Genomic DNA, 11,837 nt, shown 5'->3' with positions numbered 1-11,837 from the left:
CACGAATTATTCGACAATAAAAATTTCATTTAGATTACACTAGCGATGAAATTTGAATTATGCTTTTAAAAAATAGAGTTGTAGGGGAAAGGAAGATAAAACGAACGTTTTTTAATTCATTCGAAGCATTCATAATTCATAAACAAATTCATCGATGTTAAAAAAATATATCGAAAAAAGTTTGAAGACGATTGCTGTTTTTCATTATCGTTGTTCTTTTTAATGGAGAACTCTGCATTTACGAATTATTCGACAATAAAAATTTCATTTAGATTACACTAGCGATGAAATTTGAATTATGCCATTAAAAAATAGAGCTGTAGGTGAAAGGAAGATAAAACGAACGTTTTTTAATTCATTCGAAGCATTCATAATTCATAAACAAATTCATCGATGTTAAAAAAATAGATCGAAAAACGTTTGAAGACGATTGCTGTTTTTCACTATCGTTGTGATTTTTTATAGAGAAAACTACATTTACGAATTATTGGACAATAAAAATTTCATTTAGATTACATTAGCGATGAAATTTGAATTATGCCATTAAAAAATAGAGCTGTAGGTGAAAGGAAGATAAAACGAACGTTTTTTAATTCATTCGAAACATTCATAATTCGTGAATAAATCGATCAATTAATATCAGTGTCGACTCATTAATTAACAGAAAGGAGTGATCTCTTTGTAAAAAAAAAATTGGAAAAAGTATGAAGACCATAGCATTTTTTTATTATCATTTTCGTTTTTGGTACAGAAAAGTTTATGTTAAAGTTTCCTCAATAATAAAAATTCCTCTTAGATTCCATTAGCGACATAATTTGAACTATCCCATTAAAAAATAAAGAGTTGTAGGCGAAGGAAAGATAAAACAAACATTTTCCAATTGATTCAAAATATTCGTAACTCATGAACAAATTTGTCGATTGAGATCAATCGAGACTCGTTATAACCAAAAAGAAATATTCTCTTCATAAAAAAAATGGAAAAATTGAAAACTCTTCGTTTTACCCCACCCCCGCCTATTAATAACAAAGTAAAAATTATACATTGCATAGTTTTATTACCATTTTATTAATTCAATAATAAAAATTTCTCTTAGATTACATTAGCAACATAATTTGAACTATCCCATTAAAAAATAAAGAGTTGTAGGCGAAGGGAAGATAAAACAAACATTTTCCAATTTATTCAAAATATTTATCACTCATAAACAAATTTGTCAATTGAGATCAACCTCGACTCGTTATAAACAGAAAGAAATATTCTCCTCATAAAAAAATTGAAAAATTGAAACCTGTTCGTTTTACCCCACCCAAAAATTATACATTGCATTGTTTTATTACCATTTTATTAATTCAATAACAAAAATTTCTCTTAGCTTACATTAGCAACATAATTTGAACTGTCCCATTAAAAAATAAAGAGTTGCAGGCGAAGGGAAGATAAAACAAGCATTTCCCAATTTATACAAGATACTCATAACTCATAAGCAAATTTGTCGATTGAGATCAGTCCAGACCGACTCATTACAACCAGAAACAAATATTCTCTTCATAAAAAAATGGAAAAATCAAAAACTGCTCATTTTACCCCACCCCGCCTATTAATATGCCAAAGCAAAAATCATACATTCTCGCGGCATGAAAAAATAGAACGAAAAAATAACAGGCACTGCACCGCTGCATCGCTCCTCTGCCACAAAAACACCGCAAATATATATAAATCAGGTGACTCTAAAACTCTACAGCACAATCACAATGATTTCTTCCCACGGAGAAATATCAAAACCCCTTATTCAACGTCATTATGTACAGCGTATGTACACGATCATTTAAATAAAAAAAAAATTGGCTACGTAATAATTACGTAAGACTTGAAGTCGTGTCATTGAGCGAGGAGAGGCTCGCTCTCAGCTCTGACCACATGTTTAGTGGAAAATTCCTCAGAATGAGATTGTGCTTTATCGTTATTCAACAGGGCCTCGTTCAGACATACGTTATTGAGACTGACAGCTGAGTTTGAAAACATTGCCATTGCACAATTGGGGTCTTTCTGGTCCACAACGCTGGTGGACCTCTGAATCCTCTGGGGAGTTGATTTCGTAGGGTTGACGTTGTTCTTGCTGGTGTGAGAGGTGATCAGGTCGCAGGCCTTTCCCAGGATGATGAGGCTGTTGAGGACCCTCAGGGCCACGAGGATCAAGTACCCGAGGAAGAAGAGGAGAAGGTTCGCGGGCTTGGCTGATGGGGTGAGGGTTGTGCAGAGGACCTTGCCGATGGCTACGCTGAGGGGCAGGGGAATGAAGCCCATTCGACGTGCCACGAGGTCTGAGGGGTCGGAAAACGCCGTCTCCTGGCGGGTCTGGGCCATGTCGTAGGCTAAACTCACTGTGTAGTCTCGGTATACCGTGGAGCGGAGCTCGTTGAAGCGCGTGATGAAGGCGTGTTTCACCTGGGGTGCATAGAAAATTGTTTGTTGAGAGCGTGGAGGTGAATTCAGTAGCCAAATGATGATTATAACTTTGCATTCAGTGCATTTTCTTCTCGAATTACTGGTTACGATGATTTTGCCGTATTTATCGAGATATGAAGAATTGTTTTCTTCTTAATATGAATTGAATACGTTTTTTAAGTGTTAATTTACTGTTAATTGACTGTTAATTTAAAAAATATCAATTCTGGGAAAGAATGTCAAAAAACTTTTGAAGGTTGAAGCTGTGATAATTCACTCTAAAATCATTTTTTATTGAGGATTAAATGTATTTTCAATTGTTCATTCATCTCAACATTTCGTTGGGTAAATTCTCACCGATAAACTCTTGACATTTTTCCCTCGAATCCCTTGAAACGTAAATTTAATTGTTCTGGAAAAATTTTTTTTCTTCTTAATATGAATTGAATACGTTTTTTAACTGTTAATTTACTGTTAATTGACTGTTAATTTAAAAAATATCAATTCTGGGAAAGAATGTCAAAAAACTTTTGAAGGTTGAAGCTGTGATAATTCACTCTAAAATCATTTTTTATTGAGGATTAAATGTATTTTCAATTGTTCATTCATCTCAACATTTCGTTGGGTAAATTCTCACCGATAAACTCTTGACATTTTTCCCTCGAATCCCTTGAAACGTAAATTTAATTGTTCTGGAAAAATTTTTTTTCTTCTTAATATGAATTGAATACGTTTTTTAACTGTTAATTTACTGTTAATTGACTGTTAATTTAAAAAATATCAATTCTGGGAAAGAATGTCAAAAAACTTTTGAAGGTTGAAGCTGTGATAATTCACTCTAAAATCATTTTTTATTGAGGATTTATGATGAGCTTTATCAAGATGTGACGAATTCAACTTCCTCACAAGTAAAATTAAATGTATTTTCAATTGTTCATTCATCTCAACATTTTGTTGAGTAAATTCTCAACGATAAACTCTTGACATTTTTCCCTCGAATCCCTCGAAACGTAAATTTAATTGTTCTGGAAAATATTACCCAATCAACAAGAATTTCAGCAACAATTAGGAGTATACAATCAGGAAGGAGAACAGCTAGGCGATCAGCTTTCCACGCATATTCTTTCATCGTTTGAAGACTCACAGCGAGGAGGAGCATCGTCAGGTGAAATCTCTCTCTTACGTCGGCACAGGCTAGTTGAAATAAATTATTCTTGTCGAATTTCTTGAAGACGGAGCCTTTTAATTCTACAAACTGAAAGCATTGAATAATTCAATCATTTCTGATATTTATCATCAACTGGGAATCAATTTATTGATGCAATTAATTCGATAACTTACATTATTCGACATCATAATTGTTAACAGAGCTTTATTGCTGCTGTTTATAGCCACGTTGAGAGTTGTGGCTTGGAACAGCACCAGAATGCTGTGCAGTACTGAATGAAAACGTCAAGAAAAATAATTACAAATGATAATTCACTTCAAAAAACGCATTTTTTTCACCGTTGGCAATTTGAATTTTCAATATTGGGAATTTAAATTGAATTAAAGATCAAATAGTTCAAGAATTACATGTAAAATTAATTGTAATGTAATTAAATGTTTCAGAAATTTCATGTCAATTCTGAAATTTCAAGATTTTTCTCCTGAAAGTTGAGAAATATTTTTTTTTAAACGCATGGAAAAAGGATACAGACATAGGTCAACGCAAATAGCAAGTGGGGAAATGTCCCCAGATGCTGCCGATGCCTGGACTGTGATCTTGACCTGGGTTCAGTGGCGGTCCACAGTAAAGCGTCAATAGTGTCCTGCCCAAAGGCACTGAACAATCGATCCCCGACCTCCAGTATGTTATAAAAAATGTACAGTTTTATAACCGACTGACTCTTGACCAAATGATACATCATCGACGTGTCGACTTTGCTCGTTGCTGCCCAACAGCCCACCACAACAACTCCTTTCAGTAGATCACAGACCTCAGCTGGGCGCAGAAAAGGTTCTTCCTTTTTTCTCGCACCTTTCTTTCCCCTAGAATGACAATTAACTTCATTGCAGATTAAAATGTGTCATCAGGGGAATTGAATGAATTCTCTGCTTTATTCACCTCAAACAATGCTTGAGGGGTCGACTGATGATTGCCCACAGAGCCATCAGAAATCGCAATGGTAAAAAAGTATAGACAAATAAAAATGAATCTGCACACTGCAATTAGACAAAAGTAATGTAGTTCATTAGCAGATGACGAAATAGATTTTCTTCATTTATCAATATCTGTTGCCCGGATTGTACGATTTGAATGAATCGGCTCTCATTCTGAAGTCTGAGAAAATATCTTCGAAATGAGAAAGAAAAACTTTTTCTTTCTCCTAAAGTAAGTTTATTCTACACTTGCATTTTTTTTCAAATCCGTTGTTCTCTCATCGAGTCATTCTAGAGCATGACTATGTTGCAATGACCTTGAGTGAACTCGTCCATTGATTATTCATTTTTTTTTAATTTCTTATTTTCTACAGGGAAGAATTTCAATTAATTTTTTGATGTTTATAATTATCGAAGGAGTTCACTTAAGGTCATGACTAACATGATCGTCTTCTAGAGCAATATAATTGTCGTAATTGAAACCTAACGAGAATCGCCTGAAAATGATTTGACTGGAGAAATACGATATTGAAAAAAATTAAGAATTCTCTCAAGTAAATGGATATTTGGCAAAAATAATTATTTTTCTCACACTGAAAAAATGAAATTTCATGGACAGTTGACTACTAAGTTTCAGGACAGTGAGACTGAATGCGATTTAGGGGAAAAAATCATGAATTTCAGGTTTCACTGAAAATTCAGTAAAATCCCAGAATTTTAAGCAGCATAAAGACGAGAATTCCTTAATTTATTTGAATTTCCAATCTAATATGAATATTCAGTGGCCAATTACATTAAATTTTCAGCGAAATCTGAAATTTCAGGATTTTTTCCCTCTAAATCGCATTCAATGTCACTTTCCTAAAAATTCAAGAATATATTTACCAAAATTTTCTGTTTTTTTTCTATTTATTTCTATTCCAGTTCTATTTGGAAAAATGGAACTAAAATTGACAGTTCTCTTTGACTTCTCCACGAAATTCTGAACTTTCAATGACGCAATTCCTTGAAATTTCAGTAGTAACTTAACCCGACGAAAATTCCAAAAACTACCGGAAATTTCAGACAAAATTTTTCAACATTCCAGTGTGGGAGAGGGTGAGGAAATGGATCTTCTCAAATTGCGAATATCTCCTGATCAAACAAAGCAACTGGGATCAATCAAATCTCACTTTAAAGCCCCCAAAAGCCCCTCAAAAATTCATAAAAAATCGCTGAAATTGCCTCAGCCCCTCTCGAGCTCTCAACAATAAAAAAAATCCATGTCCCTCCAATAAATGCACTCCACCCCCGAAAGTCCCTGACAATTACCTGAAAAAATCCATAAGACATAAATTTCTCGACCTCCCTAGGAATCTTCATGAAGGAATAAATTTTCTCTCTCCTCGCTGAGAACCTCTCCTCGTCATGCTCCAATTGGTACCCCCTCGTGAGCTCAGTCTTGACGAATTCGAAGATTGACACGCCTGCAAAACAATTCCGAGCCCCAATAACAGAATCCCCAGAGGAGTCATCGCTCAAAAATAGTAGAGTTTATGTAATTACCAGGTTTCGGAGGTATCTCAGGTCCCCCTGCCGCCTCTGGACGATTCTCCTGAGGGTCCAGCCCCTGGACCCTGTCCTCCGCGCTCCTGGAGGGCGTGCCATCCCCCCTGAACCTGATGTGCCTCTTCCCGGGGCCCCCAGGCTGATGCCCCTCAACAATGCACTCATCATCATCACTCATTGTCTCTTGTTTGTTGTTGACTCTAGTCATGACGGCAGGATACACATAACCTCGTGGTAAACAGCTGTTCCCGAATATACGCAATCACAAAATCCCCCGATTACCCGAGAATTTTCACTCGCATTCCCCCCGAGATCATCCAAAAAGACAACTGAAGCCCCTCGAAACTAAACTACTTTCGTCACGGCGAGACGATCTCGGCGATAAATCGTCGCATCCATCACTGAACCCATTCGAAGTAAAAAAAAACCGATAAAATACGAGAAGTGTTGTTAGTTGACAGTTGCGAGCGCGTGTGATGACATGAACATGGCGGCATCCACTAGTGAATCGGTGGATGACCGATATCCCTGCAAAATATGCATTATTGGAGGTGGAATGGCTGGTCTATCGGCGGCTAATCATTTCCTCAAGAACAACGAGAATGATTTCGTTATCCTGGAGGCGAGGGGTCGCATTGGGGGACGAATAGTCGCTACTGAATTTGGTGAGACTGATTAACCTCGTTTTCATGATCCCGACGTGTCCTATGGGAAAAAGATATCAGAACATTTTTGTCAGAGGTGTCTCCAATTCTTGAATGACATTCAGACTAGTTTACTTCAGATTTTTGAGGCACAGTTCTGTTTTTGGCGCCTATTCAGGGGAATTATTTCGAATTGTTTTGTATAGGGAGATAGCTTTGAGGCATGGGCATGGAAAACGTGATTTGTTGCTCGATTAATTGGAGTTTAATTGTTTCAATGGAGTCGATTTAGTTGATTTGATCTGGTCAAACTGGGTCGCCAACAGATGTTGATGAAGAAGGCATTTTATTTACTTTTTTTGTAGATTTATCAGGCACTTTGTGAGTGTTTTCACAGGTAAAGGCTCTTCTGCGCCACTTTATCAAGTCAATGGGATAAATTGGGAGAATGAAATGATTGAATACTAATCAGACACACAAGAAAAGTGATTTTTGTTTGCAACTTCATTAAATCCATTGGTTATTTTCCATTTTATTACAAGGTGAACGATAATTCCAACAGAATTTCAACCTTCAGGTATTTCTGCTCTACTCGGACCCCCGAATATTAATTCAATTTATTTGCTCCAGATGTACACTCGGGTTTTTACATTTTGTTCTCTTCCCCTTGTCTCATAAAATACACTGAGAGAAACGACAAAGCTCTGAAACAAGTCTTACTTGTGCCAAGCAAATAGTTTTTTGAAAATGATCAAAAAAGGATTTTTTGTGCCAAACGTGCAGAAAGTGCGCCGGAATGAAAAATTTTTGTCGCAAAAATAGATTTAGTAATGTCAAACATTTTATTTTTCCATCTTAAGCATATAATGCTAACAAACAATTGAATATTGAATTACCTATTATCTTTTCGCTTATTTTCTGCGATTTACACATTGTACATATGTAACTTGTAAATACCAGGCTGAAGGCCCTCGGGCGATGGCCAGTCGCAAGTCTCTTGCGACGAATTCCGTTAAAAATAAATAAATAGATTTAGTAGTTGAAAAAAAATTGCATTCTCTGTACACGCAAGAAATGTCATTTCTAGCACTCCCATACGTATTTTGCTCCCGAAAAATCTTCGTTTTATGCAAAGCAAGGGATAGTAGTTTTTCGTTCCGGCTGTCTAATAATCACAGACAACAAATGAACCCTTAAATGAAACAATAATAACGATATGATAGCAATTTTGTAACTTAGGGATAAAATATTTGTTGATAAATTTTCCTCTGTATGAGATATTTTGATCCTGAAAAGGCACCGTCTGGTGTGAATTATCCGCCTCTTGAGCCAAATATTTCGTTTCTCTCGAAAGAAGAACAATTATTCATGTTTGAGACTTTCCAATTCGAACCAAACAAATTCGTTCTTGGCAATTTCCAACTAGCGATTTTGCTGGCCCAAACAATATTTGTTTGACAACGTGTTTGTTTCTCTCTGAGTGTACTTACATCCAGATATTTCAGCTGGAAGTGAGAAAACGCAGAGAAAATGATTGAAATGCTACCGCCCTATTGCATTTCCCCCAAAAAATCGTGATCGCTTCGTCCCTACCCTCGAATACTTTCGATGCATCAGTATTTTGAATGCACTGGCCATTCAATCCCCCAAAGACAACAGCTGCAATGCGTCAAGGCCCCTAAATCCAAGCACTCCCACCCCATCGCTGATCTACCGACTGTTCCAGGTGGCGAAAAAGTCGAACTGGGCGCCAACTGGATCCACGGAGTCCTGGGGAATCCGATCTTCGAGCTGGCGATGGCGAACGGTCTAATAAACATAGTGAGATGTCCAAAGCCCCACAAAGTGGTGGCAGCCACCGAGGACGGCAAGCAGCTGCCCTTCCCCGTCCTCCAGGAGATATACGAGGCCTACGTCTGCTTCCTCCGACGATGTGAGGAGTACTTTCTCAGTGCCTACAACCCCCCCGACGGTATCGCCAGTGTCGGTGCCCACGTAGCCCTGGAAACCGAACTCTACCTCTCGTCGCTACCCGAGGACAAACGCCCCATTCGCCAACTGTTATTCGACTGCCTCCTGAAGAGAGAAACCTGCATAACTGGCTGTGATAGCATGGAGGACGTCGATTTACTGGAGATGGGGTCGTACGCAGAGCTCCAGGGTGGCAACATCAGCCTCCCCGGGGGATACAGCGCGATCCTGGGGCCCATTGCCAAGCACATTCCCAAGGACAAGATCCTCCTCCGTCACGTGGTGGAGAAGATCAGGTGGCAGGAGACCCCCAGTGAGAGCCAAACAAACTGTACTTACAACAACAACTGCATAGAGATAACGTGCGAGAACGGAAAGAAGATTCTGGCTGAGCAGGTCCTATGCACCCTCCCCCTGGGGGTGCTGAAGCACAGGATCAGGGATTTATTCGAGCCACCATTGCCGGATTACAAGGTGGAGGCCACTGGGAGACTGATGTTTGGGACTGTAGATAAAATATTTCTGGAGTACCAGAGGCCATTCCTCAATCCTGACATCTCAGAGGTCATGCTGCTGTGGGACGATCGAGGGCTGTCTGAGGAGGAGCGCCAGGACATGAGCAAAACCTGGCACAGGAAGATATACTCCTTCACCAAATTGTCGGACACGCTGTTGCTGGGGTGGATCAGTGGGAAGGAGGCGGAGTACATGGAGACGTTGAGCACGACTGAGGTTGCTGATGTCTGCACGATGATTCTGAGGAAGTTCCTGAATGATCCGTTTGTGCCGGCGCCTAAGGGGTGCATCTGCACGTCCTGGCATTCGCAGGAGTACACGAGGGGGTCTTACACTGCCATGGCTGTTGGTGCCAGTCAACTGGATATTGAGGCACTGGCAGAGCCGATTTACTCGCCTCAGGAGAGGAAGAAGATACTCATTGCCTTCGCTGGAGAACACACGCATTCGTCGTTCTACAGTACTGTTCATGGGGCGTATTTGACTGGTCGCACCGCTGCACAGAGCCTCCTAGACTCGAGGACAAGCGGAAAGCAGGCGTTGAGCATTGACTGCGAGGAGACGAGTGACTTGAGCTCTTGGATCCAGGGGATTTCACTCAATTGAGAGGATTTTTAAAGCTTATTCGCCCGGATTACTTCGAATTATTTTGTATATAAGGAATAGCTTTGAGACGTGTACATAAAAATTTGCCTATTTAGATCTTAACGTGATTTGTTACTCGATTAATTGATGTTTAATTGTTTGGATGAAGTGGATTTACTCGGTTTAATCTAGTCGCGCAACTACGTCACCAACAGATGTTGAAAACATGCATTTTATTTATTCCCTTTTGTAGATTCATCAGGTACTTTGTGATTGTTTTTTACAGGTAAAGGCCCTCGTGCCATTTTATCGAGTCAATAGAATAAGTTGTAAGAATGAGACGATTAAATACTAATGCACAAAGACAAAGGGATTTTTGTTTGCAATTTTAGTAAATCCTTGTATTATTTTGAATAATATAAATATTTTACTCAAAATTGCAATTCTGCAGTTTTATTACGCATTTCTTTATGTACTCTGCCATGGCTGTGGGTCCCAGTCAATGAGTGGAAAATTCTCATTGCCTTTGCGGCGAACACACGCACTCGTTCTACAGTACTGTTCATGGGGCGTATTTGACTGATCGCACTGCTGCACAGAGTCTCCTAGACTCGAGGACAAGCGGAAAGCAGGCGTTGAGCATTGACTGCGAGGAGACGAGTGACTTGAGCTCTTGGATCCAGGGGATTTCACTCAATTGAGAGGATTTTTAAAGCTTATTCGCCCGGATTACTTCGAATTATTTTGTATATAAGGAATAGCTTTGAGACGTGTACATAAAAATTTGCCTATTTAGATCTTAACGTGATTTGTTACTCGATTAATTGATGTTTAATTGTTTGGATGAAGTGGATTTCCTCGGTTTAATCTAGTCGCGCAACTACGTCACTAACAGATGTTGAAAACATGCATTTTATTTATTCCCTTTTGTAGATTCGTCAGGTACTTTGTGATTGTTTTTTACAGGTAAAGGCCCTCGTGCCATTTTATCGAGTCAATAGAATAAGTTGTAAGAATGAGACGATTAAATACTAATGCACAAAGTCAAAGTGATTTTTGTTTGCAATTTTAGTAAATCCTTGTATTATTTTGAATAATATAAATATTTTACTCAAAATTGCAATTCTGCAGTTTTATTACGCATTTCTTTATGTACTCTGCCATGGCTGTGGGTCCCAGTCAATGAGTGGAAAATTCTCATTGCCTTTGCGGCGAACACACGCACTCGTTCTACAGTACTGTTCATGGGGCGTATTTGACTGGTCGCACTGCTGCACAGAGCCTCCTAGACTCGAGGACAAGCGGAAAGCAGGCGTTGAGCATTGACTGCGAGGAGACGAGTGACTTGAGCTCTTGGATCCAGGGGATTTCACTCAATTGAGAGGATTTTTAAAGCTTATTCGCCCGGATTACTTCGAATTATTTTGTATATAAGGAATAGCTTTGAGACGTGTACATAAAAATTTGCCTATTTAGATCTTAACGTGATTTGTTACTCGATTAATTGATGTTTAATTGTTTGGATGAAGTGGATTTACTCGGTTTAATCTAGTCGCGCAACTACGTCACCAGCAGATGTTGAAAACATGCATTTTATTTATTCCCTTTTGTAGATTCGTCAGGTACTTTGTGATTGTTTTTTACAGGTAAAGGCCCTCGTGCCATTTTATCGAGTCAATAGAATAAGTTGTAAGAATGAGACGATTAAATACTAATGCACAAAGTCAAAGTGATTTTTGTTTGCAATTTTAGTAAATCCTTGTATTATTTTGAATGATAATATAAATAATATTTTACTCAACATTGTAGTTCTGCACTTTTATTACGCATACAATAGCCTTGTACAGACAATGTATAATTCCTTTACACTCATGTTACGTGATAGAACATTTATTATGCATATAATGTGAATAAAATACAATAATACCTCTAAGGTTCCATAATTTCATTTCATCGGTAATTTTGTATTCAATTCTGTTTTCT

At 38.3% G+C, this 11,837-nt stretch overlaps 2 protein-coding genes across 2 annotated transcripts; one reads left to right on the top strand and one right to left on the bottom strand.

The window, feature by feature from the left end:
• Positions 1–705: 705 nt before the first annotated feature.
• Positions 706–6,669, bottom strand: LOC107037621 (protein TAPT1 homolog). The gene is made up of 7 exons (XM_015256263.2): positions 6,136–6,669; positions 5,902–6,056; positions 4,556–4,653; positions 4,145–4,479; positions 3,790–3,887; positions 3,488–3,703; positions 706–2,448 (listed from the first exon to the last, which is right to left on the bottom strand). Exons 1-7 carry the CDS (start codon positions 6,344–6,346, stop codon positions 1,882–1,884), a joined length of 1,680 nt encoding a protein of 559 aa, XP_015111749.1. The 5' UTR covers positions 6,347–6,669; the 3' UTR covers positions 706–1,881.
• Positions 6,338–11,781, top strand: LOC107037626 (peroxisomal N(1)-acetyl-spermine/spermidine oxidase). The gene is made up of 2 exons (XM_015256275.2): positions 6,338–6,803; positions 8,509–11,781. Exons 1-2 carry the CDS (start codon positions 6,620–6,622, stop codon positions 9,873–9,875), a joined length of 1,551 nt encoding a protein of 516 aa, XP_015111761.1. The 5' UTR covers positions 6,338–6,619; the 3' UTR covers positions 9,876–11,781.
• The last annotated feature ends 56 nt before the right edge of the window (positions 11,782–11,837 follow it).

The sequence above is a fragment of the Diachasma alloeum genome, unplaced genomic scaffold, assembly GCF_001412515.2.
Source record: "Diachasma alloeum isolate Michigan unplaced genomic scaffold, Dall2.0 Dall_scaffold_00177, whole genome shotgun sequence".
Classification (NCBI taxonomy): domain Eukaryota; kingdom Metazoa; phylum Arthropoda; class Insecta; order Hymenoptera; family Braconidae; genus Diachasma; species Diachasma alloeum.
The sequence above is the reverse complement of the archived record's forward strand: the minus strand, read 5'-3'. Positions and strand labels throughout refer to the sequence as shown.